The sequence below is a fragment of the Patagioenas fasciata genome, chromosome 1 (assembly GCF_037038585.1).
Source record: "Patagioenas fasciata isolate bPatFas1 chromosome 1, bPatFas1.hap1, whole genome shotgun sequence".
In the NCBI taxonomy this organism is placed as follows: Eukaryota; Metazoa; Chordata; class Aves; order Columbiformes; family Columbidae; genus Patagioenas; species Patagioenas fasciata.
In genome coordinates, this window is record NC_092520.1 from 63859138 (window position 1) to 63881305 (window position 22168).

The 22168-nt window shown below is 37.3% G+C and overlaps 1 protein-coding gene across 1 annotated transcript in view; it reads right to left on the reverse strand.

Annotated features, from left to right (window-relative positions):
* Positions 1–22168, reverse strand: part of TUBGCP3 (tubulin gamma complex component 3) — a 49496-nt gene that overhangs the window by 18080 nt on the left and 9248 nt on the right. Inside the window, exons 2-10 of the mRNA XM_065829633.2 lie at positions 21730–21837; positions 20966–21033; positions 17811–17888; positions 16902–17119; positions 15424–15596; positions 12837–12955; positions 9574–9699; positions 6015–6083; positions 1042–1174 (exon numbers count right to left, since the gene is read on the reverse strand). Coding sequence (XP_065685705.2) covers positions 1042–1174; positions 6015–6083; positions 9574–9699; positions 12837–12955; positions 15424–15596; positions 16902–17119; positions 17811–17888; positions 20966–21033; positions 21730–21837 — 1092 coding nt within the window. The remainder of the gene's footprint in view (positions 1–1041; positions 1175–6014; positions 6084–9573; positions 9700–12836; positions 12956–15423; positions 15597–16901; positions 17120–17810; positions 17889–20965; positions 21034–21729; positions 21838–22168) is intronic.

A 22168-nucleotide genomic window follows, 5' to 3' on the forward strand; every position in this document is an offset into this window, starting at 1 on the left:
CACTGAAGCTTTAAGCACAATTCTCTGGCACTGTGTTCTGTCTACTTTATGGTAGCTTGGAGGAATCAAAGGTTGACTTCATGCTGCTTTTCTTCCCCAACACCCCCACCAGAAGAGCATGTAAGGAGCCTTAGTATGTTTTCCTTCTCTCCTGTACCTGATCCTGTCTCAGATATTCTGAGTACATACAAACACATCTTTCCTGCCTCTTGGTTATCATTCCCCACCAAAGCTCCTTTAAGCAATATCTCTTCTTGCAATTGAAGAGTAAGATACTGAAGAATAAAAATAGATCTAGTACTTGTTTTGTTATTATGCTGCACAGCTTTAAAGCTTCTTGCAGCACAGACTGTAGCATTAAAATTTTTCAGGAATGTCTCAAAATTAAAGCCTTTTTTTTTTTCAAATCACTACCAATTCCAATAATCAATGTAAAACAGATGTTGTAAGCCTTTCTTGTTCAAGATACTCTTTCCCAATGGCCACAATCTCCACTACTTTTTGAAGGCAGCAAAGCTGAAGTATCCCTCAAGGAGCATAGCCTACTGGCCAAAGTTCTAGCTAACTCTGACAGCACTCCTCAGCTCTTTTTTGTGGATTGCCAACACAGCCACACATTATTCACAGATTTGTAAAGTTTCACTGTTTCACATTAATCTGCAGAGAAGTGGCAAATCACTGCTATATGCCATCGCATAGAGAGGAATAGAATAGTACTCATACACAGTAAAGAGACTGAGCCAACCATTTAATACTGTATTAGTGGGGGGTTTTCCACAGTGCAAGATGACTAAAAGTAGGTGCTTAAAATTTGACTGATTTCTCAAGTATGTTTTGGTTTAAAAAAAATCCAGAAAGTGTATCAAAAAACCACTATAATTCATCATGGTTTTTCTTAAACTAAAAGAGAAAGAATCTGTGGATTAGCTACTCAAAAATTTCTAAAACATAACAGTAACATTACTGAGATCCACTTTTGGCATGACAACCACTCAAAGTTACATAGCTTCTCCAGAAATGTTAAACGAATGTTAAACAGACCTTGACAGTGATCAACAAGTGCTGCAAGGGTCTTTAACCTTATTTTAGGATCGTATGTCCAGACTAGAAGACGGCGAAGCGTTAAACTGCTCTCAAGTCCCAAATTCACGCCCTGATCATCTTCCAATTGCAACTGTTCAAATTAGAAACAGAAAAACATATCAAAGAACAAAAATGGCAAAACTGAAGCAGAACAGCTGTTCCATAGTTTTTTGTTCTAAAGTTAGCTTTTTACTAAAACACTTGAAATACCCAGTATTACAATGTTCTCACATTAAACCATTGGGACAAAACCCAAAAGCCACATGAGTGATAACAGAGAATCAAGCGCAGGTGAAAGGATGGAGACAAGCAGAAGTGGAATAGGGCAAACAGATAACAAAGGACAAGAAAGTTAAAGAAAGCAAGGTGATAGATAGTCACAAAAAGAGAAAAAGGAAAAGAAGACGACAACAGAGATCCTGAAAGCAAATACTGGCCAAAGAGATGCTCAGAAAAGAGTGAAGACAAACATCTAAAGGAAAGGAACGGTGCAGGAGGTAAAATTTCTATTACTGCACAGTCAGCTTATTTTAGTTCAACATGGGACAAATTCTGTTCAATGTCTTCCTCCAGAAGCCATCAGAACTTCAGTTAGGTACATAGAGATATTAAGGAATTTCTACCACTGATAAAAAATTAAAAGCTATGAAAAGAAAAATCTGCCACAATGTGATTACCATGAATCTTCCAATACCTCATACAAATACAGATAGGTAAGCAGGGCAAGAACACAACCTAAGAATACAGAGGCAAGTTCCACAGTCCAAGCAGATCAACTCTTAGAAAAGATGCTCTGTTTCTTCTTCTATGTCACAACCAATCCACCACTCCATGCTTCCAGGTCTAGTACATTTTTTTTGCCAAATACAAAGTATTAGTTAAGACTAAAGTCATCCACATTAAGCCCAGCCTTAAAGTCAGTTGAATTCTTAAAATCATAGAATGATTTGGGTTGGAACGGTCCTTAAAGATCACCTGGTCCAACCCCCTGCCATGGGCAGGGACATCTTCCACCAGACTAGGTTCCTCAGAGCTCCATCCAACCTGGCCTTGAACACTCCAAGGGACAGGGCATCCACAGCATCTCTGGGCAAACTGCTCCAGTGCCTCACCACCATCACAGTGAAGAAATTCAGAAGCTTCTGGATGCTCCTGCATCCACATTCTGCTTTTCCTTTTTAAACTCATGTGGGAAAAACATGGAAACTGGCAATAAGAAAGATATATGAGCAAGAACTGCCCTTTGTCTTTAGGCAAGAAATTATAAACACACATTTTCATCACGGAAGTTTTAAAGGGGTGACTATTTGAAAACAGTCTTGATGGAAAAAACCTGAAAAGCTTATGGAATGGTACACCCAGGAAGACTCTTTCAAATAAAGAAACACATCTGTGGAAAGCTCTGAAGGCATAATAAAAAGTTACAGAGAGAAAGACAACACAAAACCCTTTGATGGTATTCTTATTATGCCTGAAACGGTAACTGGAACTGCAGCTAACAACTTTGAAGTTGGCAGCCTGTGTGATCTCCTGAATACAAGAATCCAGCATGCATTTAATTCCAAGACATAATTTTGAACATGTTATCAAGGAACTGAGATGTACAGTTTTGTAAAGAAAATGTCTTTCAAAGGAGTAGATTATTTTCCATCACATTTATTTTAAAACTTGTGAGTTACCAAGCTCAACTCTGGGATGATCTGGCACAAGTCTTGAGAATGCTGATTTCTTTCTGAATGATTTCTGCTCCATCAATTATGAACATAAGAAATGTCATCCTCTGTCAGAACGCTGGCTAGACGAACTACCACACTATCTCCAGTAATGACAAAAAGAAGTGTTGTACAAGAAGAGAAAGCAAAGCTGATCCCTCCCTGCAGTCTGTCCCCCTTAGTGCCTTTTGCATTGACATGCTAAGGAAACAAATTTTTCAAGTTGGTTCCTCTTCTCTGCTTTATATTAACCTCCTGCTAATTTCACAGAGTGCCTCTTTTCCTCTTGTCACCATTCACCATATCCCACAACTTTGTGTTTCTCTTTTCCTTCCCTAGTTTGGAAGTCCCAGCCATAGCCCCCCTGCGGCTGTTCCTCTTCAGCCTCAAGAGACTCGGCCCATCTTCCCTCTTTCACACAGCAATTGTCCCATGTTCCTGAGGACTTTATCTGACTTTCTCCCTCCTTAGTCTCTACCTCCCCAATGTCTGAGAGGCTGCCATCAGGACTGCACACCATGCTCCGGTGTCACACTGACACCCACTGCTCTGTTCTCAGTGTCCATCTCCCTGACACCCAACTGCACATCACATCCAACTGTGCAGACAACCACCTGTGAGGACACCAACGTTTTTCCCAAACTGGGCCTGCTGATGCCAAGTTTGGCACCAGGGAAGCACGCATTAGATTAGCTTCCCTTCAGATATTATAAAAAAACCTTGGACTTCCCACACAGGATCTCGCTGACACCTGTTTGCTCACACATTTCATTTAATGTTGTTCCTTGCCATGGACAAAGCATCCAGAGTACCAATGTTAGCAACCTTTTACTGACAGACTGGGACATTTCACTCTGCCTTACCTTCTCCAGACCATCAACATCAACTAAAACCAGTGCCAGCATGTATCTTTGGTGCACACTACTGACCCTTCTCCATCCTGCAATGTGACCTTGTGCTTCCCAGCCTTCAAGTCAAAAGAGAATCTCTCCTCCACTGGTGGGTCTCCTTCCTTCCTTCTTTCCTTCCTTCCTTCCCTCCCCTTTCTTTCACAGCCTCTGAGGAGGAATTTTGCCAGGGGCTTCTTGAAAATCTAAACATAGTATGACTCTGGGCTCCCCTTAATGTGCTGAGGGACATCCCCAGAAACTCCAGTCTGCTAGTGCAGCAAAACTTTACATTACAGGCACTGTATTGACAATCAATGTGCTGAATACACTCACGACCACTGGAGATGAATCTGGCAAGGAACATGAAAAGCAAAAAGAAAAGCAGAAAAAGGAAGACTAGTAAAAATGTGGGTCCAACTACTGAATGGTGCTGAGAGAGTGGTGACAGAAAAATGGAAAAAACTGAGGTACTCAATGCCTTCTATGCCTTATTTTTTGGGTAGGATTTACCATTGGGAAAACCCAGCAACACCTGAGATCAGAGATGAAGTCTGGAACAAGGGAGCCTTACTCTGACTGGAGAAAGATCACGTTATGAAACACTAAACAAAGTGGATATACCTAAGTCTATGAGACCTGATGGGAGGCACCCACAAGTGCTAAGGGAGCTGGTCAATGTCACTGCATGGTCACTCTCGATTGTCTTTGCAACATCATCACAATCACAGGAGGTTCCTGACAACTGGGAGAAAGCAAATGTCACTCCTCTCTTCAAGAAGAGGGATCCATAGAACTACACACCAGTGAGATCCACCTCATTCCCAGGGATGCTTACAGAGCAACTAATTCTGGAAACCATTTCCAAATGTATGGAAGACAAAAGTCTCAGGAAGAAAAGCTCACAGAAAGGAGGAGAAAGGGGACACATTTGTGGTGATGGAGTTTGTCTTCCCAAGCAAGCGTTAAGCACACAAAGGCTCTGCTTGCCAGGAAGCAGCTGGACACCTGCCTGCTGATGGGAAGTGGTGAACGAATTCCTTACTTTGCTTTGCTTGCACACACAACATTTCCTTTCGCTACTAAATTGTGACAAACTTGATTGACTTGTGTTTTTGCCTTTCTTCTATTTTTTCCCCATTCCCCAAGAGACAGGGGTGAGCAAGAGGCTGGGTGGGTGTTTGGCTGCTGGCCAGGGTTGACCCACCACAAAGACAAACGCAGTTTGAAAGTAAGTGATGCCAGAACTTTCCTTTTGTTTTTCCCTTACATGCTTCCCCTCCCACCAAACTCATCTCTTCTTTTGAAAGGTTTAGTGGGGCAAGAAAAGTAGAATCTACATTTCAAAGAAGTCATACATATCTTCATGGGCAAGAAGTCTTAGAAGGCGGAATACATCAGTGCTCCAGCAAACGTGTTTTGGACAGAGCAGGAAATAATTAGAAAAAGAATAACTGGATAGTAGCCAAGAAAAATTAGCAAAAAGTGGGTATGACAGGTATTCCAAAAGTCAGGAATATTAAAGAACTGCAAGTGAGTCAAAAGGAACAGATACTTTGAAAATGTTTATAGAAGCCTATGACTTATCTACAGGTTTTTTTTAAATCAGAATTTTAAATGGCATTTTAATTTAACGTCAGGTTATTCTCAGAATAATTTTTTCTCAGTTACAAAGAATGAACTTCTTGAAAGTCCCATATAAAAAAGCAAGCAGATAAAATTAAAAAAAAACAACTGACTTTTATTTTAGAGCTAGCATCTAGGTGTACATACCTACAAATATTTGTGGACAAACTGCAAAATTATCAGCACTGAGTTCTTCTATACATCAAAGAAAACTAATAGAACACCAAAATATCTTACTCTCTCAATACAACAGAAGAGACAAAGAAAATACACAAACTGTCCCAGACAGAACCAAAAGTTGAAATTGTTGTTTCTAACTGCTGAACCATGCATCACTTTAAATACAGAAAGGTATTCTTTCTCCCTTCAAAGATGTTTTATGCTGCTTTGGATTTGAATGATAAAGATATCATGGAAAATGAAACCCAGAAAAATTATGCAAAAGAGGGGGAGAGGCTTAGGGATAAACATTATATTCCTTACTTAGGTAGTAAATCAATTAACAGTGAATTTCCAAGAGAAAAATATTCCTTGGCACGTACATCCAAAGAGTAAGAAATGTCACTTACAGAGAATTGTGCCCACTGTCAACAGAAAGAGTTGTACATCCTTCCCTTTCTAAAGGGATACCTAGGTATACCTTTTAGGAGATATTTGGGTAAAATAAAGCAAAATAAGAAAGATAAATAAGAACCACTTAATTTACCTGAGAATGCAAAACAGAGAGAAGTCGATAGTATTCCTTAAGTTCTTGATGTAAGGCTGCACAAAAACTCTAAGAAAAAGAGGGGGGAGAAAAAAAAGAAAAAAGAAAACAAATGAGGAAAAGTCTTTCTGGTTTAATCTAGAACTACTTTTTTCCTATCACCACACTGTGAAGGTAGTTAGAAATTCCTTAAAACAAATCAAGCTACAAGTTTCAGCATAAAAGCCAACTGTTACAACTGGCCAACATACAAGCACTTCCCTAAGAAATGCAGAGATTTTCCAAGAATGCACATTGTCAAGCGACTTTGTTTCTTGCTGTCTTAATTCTACCAACAGATTAAACTATGACAAGTGCTAACTTTCTAAGTAGATACATCAACTCAATAAAGACATTAATAATTACCACAGAAATGTGCAAATAATTGCATGATCCAGAAGAATTTTTCTCTAATAATTATGTAAAATACAGTATGTAGTAGAGTTTGAATTTCAGGAAGGCCTCTAATAACAGAACACAGACATCAGGCAACCATCATTATATTTACAGCACAGACTGTATGATGTGAACAAGCAAACAAAATGCTTATAAAAGAATACTCCCGGTAAAAGCTGCTGCATCAAGTACTCTAAATTCTTGGCCTTTTATCAGTTGACAGTCATATACAATTCTTCACTTGACATCAAAAAAAAATGAATAACACTAAGCATATCCCAAGAAATCTATAAAATGTGCAGAAGTTAACAGGTCTGACTTACAAAGAGGAATCTTTGCTTTAAAACAATTCTAAGCACAGCTACTTCTGGTGGTTCAAAAATAAACAAATGAAGGTAGATTTTAAAAACAATTCCTGAAAGAATACTTGTTTAGTAATGGGTAGTTCTGCACAGTTTACAGTCCTGGGGTTTTCTTTTAGTTTTGTAATGTTTTTAACCTAACACACAGACTGAAGATATTTCTGCAACACATTTTCTAAAGCAGAATTAAAAATATGGCTCATTAATTTTGGACTGAGTTGAAAATTTTTTACTTGAAGCACTTTTTTTTATAGTATTTCCCTGCACACACAAATTCTTCAGAACTGATTTCTTAAGCAATTCTCAGATAATTATTTTGGTATCTATTTTAATGGACTTTTTTTAAAAAAAAAAAAAAAAAAAAAAAGGAAATTCCCCAGGACTATCCCCTCCATCCCTTTTCAAATCATCACAGTCTAAGTAATTTGAAAAAAATATGGAAAGCCTCACACACAAAGAACCCAAGAGCTTGAAGTAAAACGTTTATTCACTAGAGCATGTACAAGGGAGAAATTATTCCCACAAGCAGAAGGAGAAAAATACATCTTCATTCCTGCTAAGAGGCCTATCTGCTAAGAGGCTAAGAAGCCTAGGAAAAAAAATATCATTAATCTTGCCATTGTATCCTTTATAAAGAAAGAGTTCCTTTCTTCAACTTAACTTTATAAACGAGAAAGAAATTTGCAATTCATTTTATTCCAGAGGATACTGAAGGGCAAAAAGAAACCCCCTTACGTGTAACCCCGCTTCTCATTTCTTCTCACTTGCTTCTTCAGTACATTTTTGAACCTATTAAAGCAGCATTTGCCAAGACAGAAGGCAGAGTAGGGCCTCCAAAAAAATATTCAAAAGCACTATACACCTACTCAAAAAGTTAAGAACAGTAATCATTGACTTTAGTACCCAAAAGGATTTAGGATCTAACTGGCCATCAACTGTTCAGAGAAGACTTAGAAGTTAAAAATTACATCCAGTGCCAATTCCTGCATTACAAACTACAGATTTTTGTTTCCCAAACTGTTACAGAAAACTGGACATTATTTTAGACTTTTGATTTGGTCTAAAAAGAGACATCAAGAAGGAAAGAGAATGCTTGTTCAAGGGAAAAAAATGAAAATGCCCACTATCTCAACTGGATCTAAATAGGCAAAATGTCAAAACATAAGGCAAGTTACACTTCATTGTTGATTTTTTTTTGCTTTCTCAGAACTTAGATACTAAGCAGCAAAAGTAGAATAATATAATGTTAAAGTGCAGTATATTGTTATATCCCTATTCTTAATAATTGTCAATACCAGACATTTTGCAGGGTAAAAACAGTCACCAGAATCACGAGGTGACAGACATATCATCCTGCATGTGGTTTAAGCAGGGCTTTACAAAAAGTGTTCTTTTAAAAAGCAGAAGATGCTTTCAAATGCACACATCCTTGTGCTAAATTCTTAATGCATAGCGAGCAGCACCTGAAATTGTCAGCTATAAAAGCCATGAAGAGTGATAGTATATACTCTTCTTGACTAGATACTGAGAGTAGGAGTAGAATATATGTTTTTATTTGTACACTCCTAAAAATACATAGAAGTGCTTGACTCGAGCAAAAGTAACAGCATTAGGGCTATGCAGATTCAGGTAACTAACTGCACAGCCTTCTGCACAGAATCTGAAATCTGCATATGGTAGCTAAGATATCACACATTTAAATTAACTGAAGAATTAAAGTTCTCCCCCTGCTGTAAACTCGACAATTAAAGCCAGAGATAGTACAAGTAAGCATAAGCAGGGAGCTACTAGATAAAGAATAAGAAACTTCACCCAGACGTAAGGGGGAGAATCTGAAGAAAATACATATACAGTAGCACTACCATCTAAAACATGAATATCAGCATTGGATCACTAGAAAAATAATTATTTATATGTAACTAAAAGGGTTACTAGGAAAAAGACACAGAAGGAACAGAATAAAACATTAGAAAAGTAGGAAGCACTACAGTGTCTCTACTGACCTCTTAAGAAAAATTAGATTGAAGGGAGAAGCACTTCAATTTCTTGGCAGATTAGGTAGGATGTTATGGCTAGAGGCAAGGATAACATTTGTCGAGTCAGAAGGGATAATATCCAGTTTTACAGAGGGAGCAAGTGAGAGGAAACGGGAATGCCTTAGCAGTAAATGTGGTTTTGGGTATTACAGCAGCTGTGAAGTTACTGTAGACTACAAATCATGATGATGAAACCTATAAAAACAAAAATTGACATTCTTTTGATGTTGTATTCAAAAGAAAGGGCGGAAGATAATGGGGTATTTGCATTTTATGTAAGTTAGTGCAGTATTAACACGTGAACATCAACATTAGCCAACAAGAGTGCCTCCTGCATAGATCATCCTAAGAAATGAATTGGTGATCAATGAGTTCGGAGATGCACCAGCCCATGTAAGCAGTGCTTTTGTTTATAAACATGCATGATCGCTTAAAAAAACAAGACTTTTTAAAAAAAAAAAAAAAAAAAAAGAGATTAAGAAAAGGAATATCTACATGAGACTTTCCAGTCACAAATGATGGGGGCAACTCCCTCTCACGACCAGTAAGAGCAAATGTCTCTCCCTTCCTTTCACACTATGACCCACACCAAAAGCGGCAATCCATAACAGGAATAAATCCAAGCTCCAAAGTCACGCACCATTCTAGTACTGCATTTTACTCAGTAATTTATAAGGGAAACAAGACCAAACTATTGTAGCAAAATCAATTTTTTAGCTGACCTACCTGTCCCACAAGTCCAAATGCGCGATCCAAACTTCTCTGGTCTGTGTATTTTCTTATTTTGTTATGTAGCCATCCCAGCTCTGCAAGTCTACTTGTAGTATCTCTGAGAGATTTGGACAAGCACACCTACAAAGTTAACAGAAACAATGACTTGCAATTTTAGGTCAAATCTACCATGCCAATACTTGTTTCTTCACAACAGCCCCTTTCTCATAAAACAAGCTAGTTCAGGAAACAATCATTTTACATTCTACAATAGAGATAGTACAAAAAAACCCCACAAAACCCCTCAAACAAACAATCCAGGCAACCAGGGAATTAGCATTATGCTTACACATATAAGCATTGAAAAGGCAGCAGTAACAAACTATTAGCAACTTTGTGATCTTCCCTTTTAGAAATCTTAATGTAAGGGTATTTACACACTCTTTCTATGCTACGCAATTATGGTCATAATAAAAGGTCCTCAGAAAAGAAGAAGAAATCTGAAATTTTATGATGTAGAATCACACTTCATCTTCTACTTATAATCAGCAGGACTGAAAATACTAGAGCTCTAGAAGAGGAGTCAATGACTGAAACTCATCAAGAAACCTAGAGAAAATAACTAGTTACTACTACTACATGTGAAAGAAACTAATAGAAGAGAAATTACCCAATGTCAGACTAGGTTATCAGGAACCAAAACTTACAGAATCCAAATTTAAGTGTGATCCATCAGTAACGGCTTTTATAAACTATTTAATCATGTGCCTCTCTGAGCAATTCTAATCTTTCTACTTTCCCTACACCACATATCTCACTTTACCCTGCAAGCCTGCCTTAGTCTCAAACCCTATTTAACTACTACTATTTGCATCTGAATCAGCACTTTTTTTTTCTTTAAATTGCCAACAGATAAAACACTGTTCCTCTTGTTCCCATACTTGAGATTTGCTTCTACGACATTTTGTCACATTACTCAAGAACAGCAAGTTTTCAAAATTTTATCGGGCAAAGAAAAACAATCTGACTGATGCGCTAAGCCAAGAGGCAGAGATTGACTTTTGTCCAGAGTGATTTGGCCTATCCCACCTCTACAGACCATTGTCGCTTGGAAAGAGAGCTGGAACAGTCAAAACCAAAATAAGGAAAAGCATTATCAAGCTAAACAGGTTGTCAAAGAACAAGAAATCAAGTTAATTCATTAAGCCTTTTCGTTAGTGGTACAGGCATTCTCTAACGTAAAAATCAGCTACAGTGTTAGGCACAGCAGCAGGGCCTTGAACCAGGCAGCAGCAACTGGTTTTAAGGCCAGAGTTCAGGCCCTGGCGCTTTTGTTTAGGTACACAGGCACAGCTTTAACTTCTTGAACAACTTCTATAGGGTAAATTCTAGCCCAAAGCACCAAAACTGGACACAGAAACTCTGCCTGCAGCTAAAAATCAAAGCGATGACATAAGAATTATTTAGAATTCTGCAATTACAGAGCGCTTGGCAAGCATTAAGTACCACACGCATCTGGTGGAATCAAATGAGGAACAAGCAAAATTGGCTTAGTGTTATTACATCTGTAGCTCTGAGATCAAATCAGAAGCAGCTAGCTTACACACTGCTGAATGTCACCAACAGGTCTATTATTAATGTTGACATTAGAAAACATTCAGGCAAGAAAAACAGCTTGTAAAGTGTGTTTCTTTCTGGAAAAAACAGACTGTGTACAATGACACAATTTTGCCCAGCTGAGGGAAAGCTACATGCTTTGACTACTATTTTGCCTAACATGCAGTCAACACAGCTACAGGAGGTATGATCTTGGTCCTCCTTGTCCATCAGAAAAAGTTCCAGCAGCAGCTCTAGTCAGCAGTTCAGTGCAAGTGCCAATAAGGACGAAGGATGGAAGACAACTGATTTCACAGAAATAATTGAAGACAAGGTTCTCAGGAAAAAGCATATTCAGATGTTTTGTGGTCAATAATCACACACTCTGTATAAACAGAATTAACTACAACAGTTTTTCACCTCAAAATAGCCTATTTAATATGAAAACTACATAGAGAACTAATGAAACCCATAGTGTCCTTTTTCCAATCACTGATTAAGTTTTCTCCATATTCCTCTAGAAAAATCTATTATGCTACTTTTCCTTTGCTATATATAGTCTAAATTATAGATGGAACATAATTAACTCAGTGCAGATGTTGAGGAATTAAACTTTGCAGCATCTACAGGTGCAGAAGATGGTATACTTAAGAATCTGTTTATTAACAACATATAACTGATTTGACAAGGTTTAAGTTTTTTATTTTTTCCCTCCGCTAAGCAGCCCTAAATGTTACTGTAAAGTAGCAGGAGGAACAACTATATGTTTCACTGTTTGCAATTATTATGGAGAAGAAAAGGAAATCAGTTCAGTTCTCATCAACATTAAGATAAGTCTGCCGTGCTCTCAGCACATGAAATGACCCAAAAATCCAAGTCCCCACCATTTTAGGACTATGTCATATTGCATAATATAAAGTTATTAATACAAGTGAAAATCAGCAGCACTGTCTTTCCATTCGAACAAGAACATGAGAACCAATTAGTGAGATGAAACTGAACTGAGATGTAGTACTGTCTAAATATTGAACAAGGAAACATGTTTAACATCTCACCACCTTAAAGAGACGAGATCTTTTCTCCCTCAGTTTCTCTGATCCCTATTTGACACCTTCCTTCAAATTTGCATCAGTCGGATTTTCTATCAGCAGTAAGAGTTGAAAGCACTCTATTCAGTTCTATCAGCAGTCCGTTCTTGGATGAGCTGCATTATCTCATCTAATCACTTCTAAGTTGTAATCGAGACCATAACATCAAGTGGCTAGCTATTCCACATGTCAGGCTGTTAAACTTAATCCAATAATATTAATGTTGTCAAAAGCCTGCATCTGCATCATGTTCATTCTTATACACTGGGGAGAGGAATCCTCAAATTAAGTCATAACTTAGGAGTCTTTGTACTGGCTTAATACTTGGGGAGCTATTCATGTCTTGTGAAATGCTACAGTTTCTTTCTGGGACCTAACCTACCCAATCAATTTTAGATTAGAACTATTGAAACTACTCTGTTGGATTTAAAAAAGGAAAAAAAAAAAAAAAACCACAACAAATAAAGGTAAAGGCAGCTGGGAGAGGGACTAAAGACTTGTGGTAATATTTCAACTTTTTAAAATAATTTTCACAGCTATTTTTCTCCAATGTACCTCTCTGTTCACATATGAAATACAAGTCACAGACAGTACCTTTCCCTCCACTTTATAGCAATTTTCAGAATTGCACATTTTGATGTTTTTGCCATCTATTCCCTGGAAGACATACAAAACATCTCTTACAAGGTTTGCTTCGGTTATTTCAACAGAGCCTAGAACAAAACAAACAGAAAAAAAAACAAACAACACAACACACAATAGCATTCAGATTTGTTGGGACAATTAGTTTTGATTACAACTTCAAAAAGCTATCTAGAAGCCCAGCCAAAAAAAAAAAAAAAAAAAAAAAAGAAAAGAGAAAGCCTGTGTTTATGACTTATGTTTTAAGTCCTCTTAGCAACCTGACAGGAAAGCAAAGAATTCCCTTTACTTGCCTCTATCGATACCTGGGATTCTCTCGGAGCAGGTCAGCTTGTATGACACAGAGTGTGTTATATTTTAACCAACACTTCAGCCAGTTCTTAAACTTATCTTCTCTGATTCAATCAGTGTGACTTCTGAGGCAAGCATCATAATAACTTTACCTTTCTTCAACTAAACAGCTGAAGTTGTTAAATGAGATTTACAGAATAATCTCTTCTACATTCAGCTAGGAAAACAGAGTTAAGCCAGAAGGAAGAGCTGCTCATTTAAAATTGGCTTTCAATCACATGTGAAAAGATTGATCAAAACCAGACTGCCAGCTGTATAACAGCCATAACACTGGCAAACAGAAAAGTGTAAATACTACTTCTGAAGACAGATATACCTTTGATTTAATAAAGCTTTTGCTGTCGCAGCATACAGTTTGCTTCTGGCTCATATGTTTGAGATTTAGGATATTTATTGATTTAAAGGAACGACTGAAAAGGTGCTATGCAGGCCACTGCAACTACTCCCACCTTTTCTAGGCAAAACAGCACCATCTGCTTTTGTAACTTAATGTCAGATATCAAACCCAAAACAATTTCAGTGATGACTATTCAGAAATTGAGATGCTACAACATGCTTCTCCCAGATTTGACAGCACTCTTACTCTCATCAGTTTGCATTCCCAACAATCCACTTTCCCAGAATAAAAACAACAAAAAATAAATTCTATTCTTATTTTGACAAAAGTAGCCCTCACCTCAAGATGCTGTTTTAAACTCAGACTCCTCTCATAATACTAAGATGTGCATGAGAAGCTAGTCCCTCTTAGGAACTCACAGTGAAATGGTAGAAGATTCAAGTGCACTTCTCTTTAAATGGTAAATAATAGAACAGATATTAACATCAACCATACAATGCTCCTGATTACACTGTCTGTGTAGATGCAGCAATAAGAAAACTCCAATTAACAGCAACCAACTTTAGAAGAAAAAAAACCCACAACTTTTAATTAGAAGAATTTCATATTTGTAGAAATACATCTTCTTGACAATAGCCTTTTCTATACTGAATGCAGTTCTACATTAACAAGTGACTACATTTAAGAAAACTGTCAGTCCTTATACCTACCCCACATGAGAGCCAAGAGTCACAGCTGCTATACTGCTCTTTAAGGCAATTAGTACAACAAAAATAAGAGGCAGTGCTAGATTTTTATGTGTTTTTTTCTATATTTATAAATACATATATACACATATATATGTGTATGTGCACGCTGTTGCACATGAACAGTATTGTTAGTTAGGTTCTAAATGCCAACTGCTGCCCTCAGATACACCAGTCCAACTCTGGTGTGAAAGCTGTTGCCTTGCGCACTGTTACTCATAAAGATGTAGGCACTGCTAGATAGACTATATTTTAGCTTCCAATTATCCACACTTCTTTATATAGGAGTTCTTAAAAAATAAACAAAAACCATAAAACCCCACATCTCTTATCTTTCTTTGCCAAAGTAACAGTACTGTAGGATTAGTACATCTGCCACTAGCTCTCTTATTCAGAAAAGTCTCCCATTTATTACAGTAAAAGTAGAGTGGGTTGAAACTTACACAACTGCCGCAGAGATCATCTGTTAAACAATTCCTCCCGAATTTACATGAGTGTAACTAAGAATAGACCCTCTAGGCATCAGTTTCAAGTTTGCAGCCACTTAATCAAGGAAATAAATTGGTAATATTTATATATTTTTTATTTTATTGACAATACTGTATGTCAATTGCTCTAAATACCACCACTGTAAACAATGTGCTAATTTAAATAAAAATACTTTTAAGAGCTTTATATTCTAGTGCACATTTCCAAGTTTGCAAAGCAGAATTTAACAAATGGATGAGTCTATTTCAACAAGTTCTATTCATGGAGCTCTCTTTCTGACCTTCTAAAAGCAACAGCATCTTCTGATCATCAAAAGAGTGATCATTACTCACAAGCCACAATCACTTGATGCTGACAAACACTGCAATGGAGTCAGTCTTAAGAGGATTAGAACACAATATCAAACCAACCATTGCAAAAAAGGAATTAACAACCAGCAAAAGAGATTGTGGCCCAATATACTAGTCTTGTGTATTTGTTTCTATCGTATACATTCTAGCAAAACACTCCTCAAAAAACTTGACACACAAAAAAGCTACTTCAAAATTATAAAAAAATAATTGAGGATGCAGAGAACAATTCTAAGAAGTTCTCTAACAAATGCATCTTTGCTTACCGCTTGTATCCCCTTCTCGCCTTGACCTCGGCACACCACGGGAGACAGCATTCGAAAAGCCTTTTGAGGTAGCACTTTGTAAAGAAGGCTGGTTTGCACTTAGAGTCCATGCAAGACGGGACCCTAGTTGCTGACGGAGGCAATCTCCAACACCTGGAGCTTGGTAGGATTGTCTAAAAGGACAAAAGGAAGAAACATCTTTAAAAACTCTGATTCTACACTCTGGTTTGTTGTATACAAATTTTGGAAAACACCTCAAGCTTGAGTTTGTTTTTTGTGGACATTTTGTTTGTTTGTTTTAATAAAGGAACCTTAAAAAAGGGTGCAGAATATAGAAATTAGTTATTGCTTCTTATAAGCCTACACTTTCAAAAAAACAAATGGTAGAAAAGAAAGGAGGTACAAATTTGAAAAATATTATTTCATATCAAAGATTGACTTTGTTCACAATGAACTGTGTATATAGGCTGAACTGGATTAAAAGTGGTCAACTATAATAATAATAAACAAGTCCTAATACAGAGCAAATATTCTCCCTCTCACAGATGATGAACACATTAATTTTCCCTCCATAGAACAGACTCTATGCAGTGCATCTCTGTCAGGCTTTGTAGAGCTGCAGGGGTGATACAACATGTAATGCAATGGCAAAAGAAGGGCTCAGATTTTGCGTGGTACTGTCTGTGTTGGCTTATTTAACAAAGTCAATACCCAGATAATCATTTTATGGTTTACAATGGCTAGCTTCTACTCAAAGATCTGAACTATTTGGTATTTTAATGTTTCACTTCCAAATGCAGATTCTTCTTTCTATGAACAGACAATTAAACCACTGCTGAACAGTAGGTGTTTTAGGATTTCTTTCTTTTCTAATAGCTAAATTTTTTTAGTCAACTCTTGTACACATTTTTTTACAGAAAACCCCTGTCCACTCAAGATGCAAGACTGCTCTAACACAACAGCGAGTGTGTTGTGAACATGCTTAAAAGAAAGTGAGACCATGCAAGAAAGGTCACCCATTTGAAAATGGAGGATGTCAATTCTACTGATTTGATGCTGGCTGAGGAATCCTTTAAAAGGAACTTGAGTGAGGACTTTAAATCCAAGATATTTAGGGAACAAAGATAAAGACTGGTTTAAAGGGTTTCAGAAGTCTGAAAAATTTGGACACTAGAATCTAGAAGAGTGGATCCGGTAACATACCAGCTGTTCAGCAGATAACTAAGATTAAGCCTAAGAATGGATACACTTGGCCAGCCATTTATGGCTTCACATGGTCATGTAAAGGCACCTAATATGCAGAACTGTTCAGCTGAGGAACACCTACAGTGGAATTTTGAACAGCATATAAACAGGGAGCGTGAGGGAAAGAAAAAGAAGGAAGGGGAAAAAAAAAGAAAGAAAAAAAAGAAAAAAGGAAAAGGTATTATCTTTAGTCTTCCTCAAACCTATTTGTAAGGTAAAACAGTTTAATTTACCCTGGAAGGAGTGACTGTGGAGTTGGCGTTGGCCCATTCAGGGCATACAGGCTGATGCTGCTGATCCCGCTGCTGCCCATGCTGCCAGAGCTTTGGGCAGACTGAGTGCTGCGGTCCTGGTAATTCAGGGGAAGGCTCTGAGGTCTGGCATAGTAATAAGGGGTTGAGTGAGCATCCCGTGGCAACGCTTGAGCAAAAAGCGTGGCATAACTTGATACCTGAGAAGGAGAGGATTTGAAAAGGGAGGAATAAAATTAATAGATCTGTGAGTTGCTTAAGTCATGTCTTTAGCAAACAGAAGTGTAACATTCAAAGATGCAAGAAAATAACTGAAGACCATGTTTATGCAAAGTTTTGGGGTTTTTTTGTTTGTTTGTTTGTTTGTGGTTTTTTTTTGTTTTGTTTTGGTGTTTTTTGTTTTTTGTTTTTTGTTTTTTTTACAGTTACAACAACCAAAAAAATTCCATTATAGTGAGTAAAAGTACTTTTAGCAATATAGCTTATTTTTGCCTCCAAATTGTCATTAGTAATAGCTGCAAAAAGCACTCTGGGATTAGTAGAACTGGAACAAAAGGAGGAAATTTGTGCTCTCTATTTCAAATTCATTAGCACATGAGCAGACATTACACTACCAAGCAAACAAAAAAACCCATCCACCTAATCAAGTATCAACTTCAGCTACAAATATTGGACAGCTCATAATTTTACATTTATTTAGTATAAAAAAACTACAGAGAAAAAAAAAGCAGACACTTGTTTCAAGCTTGTTCTTCCTTTCAGCCTGACATACAACCACCACAAACACAACCTGAGGTGTTTGTGAAGTCTGGACAGCGGTTCCTAATGTCAGCTCAAATAAGTGACGCACATTTAGTGTTTCTCAGGAGTAACAAAGGTGGTCTCACCTACCTTGTTAGGCTGCTTACGTGGATCTTCACTAAGGCTAAGCAGGAGGTAGAGTATTGACCATTTGTTTTTCAAAATGCCCTTTAAAAAAAGATTAAGACAAACAGAAATTAGTTTAACTCTTTATAATAATGGATGCTTTTAAAATCCTCCAGCCTACTAACAGGTACACATATAAATCCATTTTCCACCCAAATAAAACCACCTTAGAGCCACGTTCTTGAGGAAACTGGAAATGTGCGGTACAGCCTCTGTATTGCTAGTTTTATGAGTTTTCTCCACTGACTGTGTCCAAATCACAAACCCTCACCTGCTCTGAGATCAGCAAGTAAACTCAATTTAAAGTTCATCGCTCCACAGGAAGAGTTTTATACAGAGCTGAACTTTTATCACACTCACCATTTCCACACACTCACCAGTTAAAAGATCTCGGATGCGGATCCTAAACGTGAAGAAGGAAAACTTTTGGTGCAATTTTAAGCAAAGAACTGTCTTTCCTCCACTTTCCCCTTCACTCTCCTTTACAGGGAGGCTTCAAAAGTTTGATGGTTTCAGTTTCTATTACTTTAAATGCCACTGAAGAGAGCTACCAAAATTTTCACAGCTTAAGATACAGACACTTAACATGAAACTTGAGGAACAGGCAATATAATCTCTAGTAAACAAATAGACAGATACATACAGATTGTTAGGATAACACTCTCAGCAGCTTTAAATCTCAGCAGGAAGCTTAGCAGCAGAAGACAAAACAACACTAAAGCCAAAGCTACAAAAAGAACACTTCAAAGGAAGAATTATGGCAGATACTGAAATATTTTAGCTATACATATGTTTGTATGTATGTTACTCCATAGTTCTGTGACACTTGCACCTGAATTTATCAAGGAAATAGAACCTTATAATGGAGATGAAGCAGTGGAGTAAGTCAAAGAAACTCATACAAGTTGCCTCACAACATCAATGAGGCCATGGTCTGGAATACTAAGTAATGCTGAATATAAAAGAAACTTCAGTCATACCAAGACTCCACAGATTCCAGCCCTTACGAGGCAATGTAATTCAGTGCTCTCAGTATTGCAAAACGCACTATCAACATCACTTCGAAATTCTCTTTTTAAAACGCATTTTCATTCGCACCTTTTTCTGTTCTTCCTGTTTCTCTGCAAATTATGCATTTTGTGTGTATATGTTACATTGTATTATATAAGAATTCTGGCCATAGAACATTTTTCTTCAAGACAGAGTCCACTAAATAAACCTACCACGCTCATTACTATTATATAAGACTAGAAGGAGATGTGCTACACTATTACGTAGAGCAGAAGTCTCCTATCTTCTGCTTTGATCTCAACAACAAGCAAAAAATAGAGATATTGCATCTGTTGCAAATAACTAGTCCAGCAACTCTCTAACAACTGGTGAAGAAGGAGCAGCAATATTACCGCTGTTTCTACTGGCCAGGTTAGAATAAGTCTAAGTGCCTCAAGCAGTATGGTTTGCTCAACTGGCAAGCTGCTGGTAGAGGGAATTTTAAATATGGTTGTACTCAGATGATACCATTTCATGTACACAAGATGCTAGCATAGAGAAAAAACCCAGAAGGTTAAAAGAACCTCAAACATCTGAGCAGGCAGAAAAATATGAGGAGATAACCGACATAAGCTTATACTACCTATTCGGAACAACAACCAAACTGATATGAACACAGACAATGTATTTGTTTCAAAGTTTACAGCCATCACACCCTGCAGCTATGTTGCTTGCCAAATGCAAGGCTATGGCAACTATGGTACTATGTAAGCTGCAGAAAATCTGTACTAAAAGAGCAAGATCACACAGTGTAATACATGAAAGAAGAGGCTGAAACCAGTGACTGTCATCAGCAGAGATGTCTGACACTTGCTTCGCTGTACAAACCAAAACAAATAATACACAAACCCCCAGGAAAGCAGGAAGAGTTACACAGTAACTTTAGCTCCAAGCATTAAAAATCTAGAAAGTTAAGAATGGATGAGATGAGGGGCAGAACTGAGTTCTGACTAGTCATACTCTCCATAGGATCACCTTTTTGTAATCTCAAAATCTTAGTATTATCCTGTAAAACTCAGCCATGATCTACACACAAATTCATAAATGAAAATCAGACGAACAGAGGAAAAACATTTCTCCTAAATACAAAGAGCAAAATAAGGACAAATTTTCTGTTATATAGAAAACATCTTATTTTACATTAACTAATTATTGTTGTCAAAAATCAGGTATGTGCAAATGACAACTGGGAATCTTATTTTATTACTAGCCACCATATTCTAACTTGCTGAATACTCATTTTTATGGAGAATCCAGAACAAATCAGCGGCAGTCACTTTTTAACTACCTCAGCTAAATTTCCATCTTTGCATCTTTCCCCCCTTTCACCTGCCCCATCTTCCTGCATCATGGGTTTCTGCACACTACATCGTATGTCAGAATATCAACATGCAGTACTAGCATTGGTGCTAGCAGAACCAAGGTCAGCAAACACTTAATCTTCAACATTAAAGACCTGAAGCACCTAAAAATTCAGAAGCGCGAGGACTGTTTAAAACCTAGATTAAAAAAAAAACAAACAAACAAACAAAAAACCCCACCACACAATATATTTGCAAGGTATAGCTGTAAAATAAATTACAAAAAGATTAACCAGTATTTACTTATAAAAAAAGGAACACTTCTATTTTTACAGAATTCCTTCTTTCATATGAAGCGCTCCTTTCCGTAACTGTACTCAAAATGTATCCTTTATTCTCTTCTGATATACAATTAAATTCAAATTAATTTCTAATTGACAGTTAACAGCTCATACTAAAAAAAAAGTTATAAACTTTTTCACAAAAAAATGTAAAAATGGTTGAGGTTGGAAGGCACCTCTGAAGACCATCTAGTCCAACCCAAAAGCAGGGTCATCTACAGCAGGTTGCCCATGACTGTTCTCCAACCAGGTTTTGACTGTCTCCAAGGATGGAGACTCCATAGCTTTCCTTGGCAACCTGTTCCAGTATTCAACCATCCTCTCAGTAAAAATATTAACGACCCAAGTACTCTTCAACTCTATAGTATCAGAACGATGCACGTATGCGCTTTCAGTGTCTTTGCTCTTCATAGATTTATTACACTACCTGTGAACCAAGTTTTCTGTACAGTTCTGAAAACAAAGCAGCATCTGCTTCCCTTCTTTGTCGCACAACTATTAAAAAAAAAGAAAAAATACAGATTAAAAAATTGAAAGAAGTATAAGAGTAATGTCTGAAATTATATATGTGTAGTAAATTGGAAAATGTAGCTAAGAAAGCATACTGATGCTTAACTGTTTCACTCTATTTACTCATACAGTTTTGCTTACTTTCCTGTTATCTGCATTCCAGCCCTGAAAATTCTTGCATCAGAAGTGATGTAATGTAAGCGCCTGTCACCTCTTTTTCTTAGAGCACTAGAAATACACACCTTCTAAATAAACATCATCTAGTCAGCCAGTCTGTAAGTTTAGGGAATTAAAATATAACTGAAAGCAGACACAGATGACAGAATGCTATAAAGCATATCAGTCTTCTAAAAAGAACTATGAATTACTTAAGTACTATTAAAGTGAAAGGAGTGCAATATGTATTGTTCTTTATGTTCATGGTGGCTAAGATATGAAGTAAATGGCAGCAAGAGAAGTCTAAGCTGAGCATTCAGAAAATCTGAGCTCTGAATACAAACAGCTACTCAGAAATGCTAACTAGGGAATTAACAGACATCATGAAACTTTCAGGGAGTGAGCTTTAAATAGGTAACTATCTGTGAGGCAGGGTTACCCCATTTTCAGAGGAATAAACTGATCAGGTAACTTCTTGAGTGACTTCCATTCCTGTTTCTAAGAAAGAAACAAAGATGCACTTACGTTCCTTCTTGATTTTCTCTGCTACAAGAAATTCATCCCGTTCAACAGTGGGAGCAAAGTTGCTTCCAATAACTCTCACTGCATACTGAAACTGTTGGGCTGCATCAGCTAAAACAAACAAACAAATAAAAAATACTCAGTTAAGCAATGTTAAAGTTCTATTAAAATAAATTAAGAAAAAACTATGGCTCAATGTGGTATAAACGGCTTAGACCAGATGACATTATACTAAAATCCTTAAACATACTTCTAACCAGAAGGCAGTAAAGTCAAACTTACCCATGAGCATATTATCAACGCTATACTTCAAACACACTCACTTGTATATGCTCTACAAAATAACTGCACTTAAATTTGCGAATAAGCCCTTCCTACTCTGTGCTGACAGAAGAGGCACTTAGGCCCACCCAGTTATCAGAGAGCATCAGCACACTTCAAC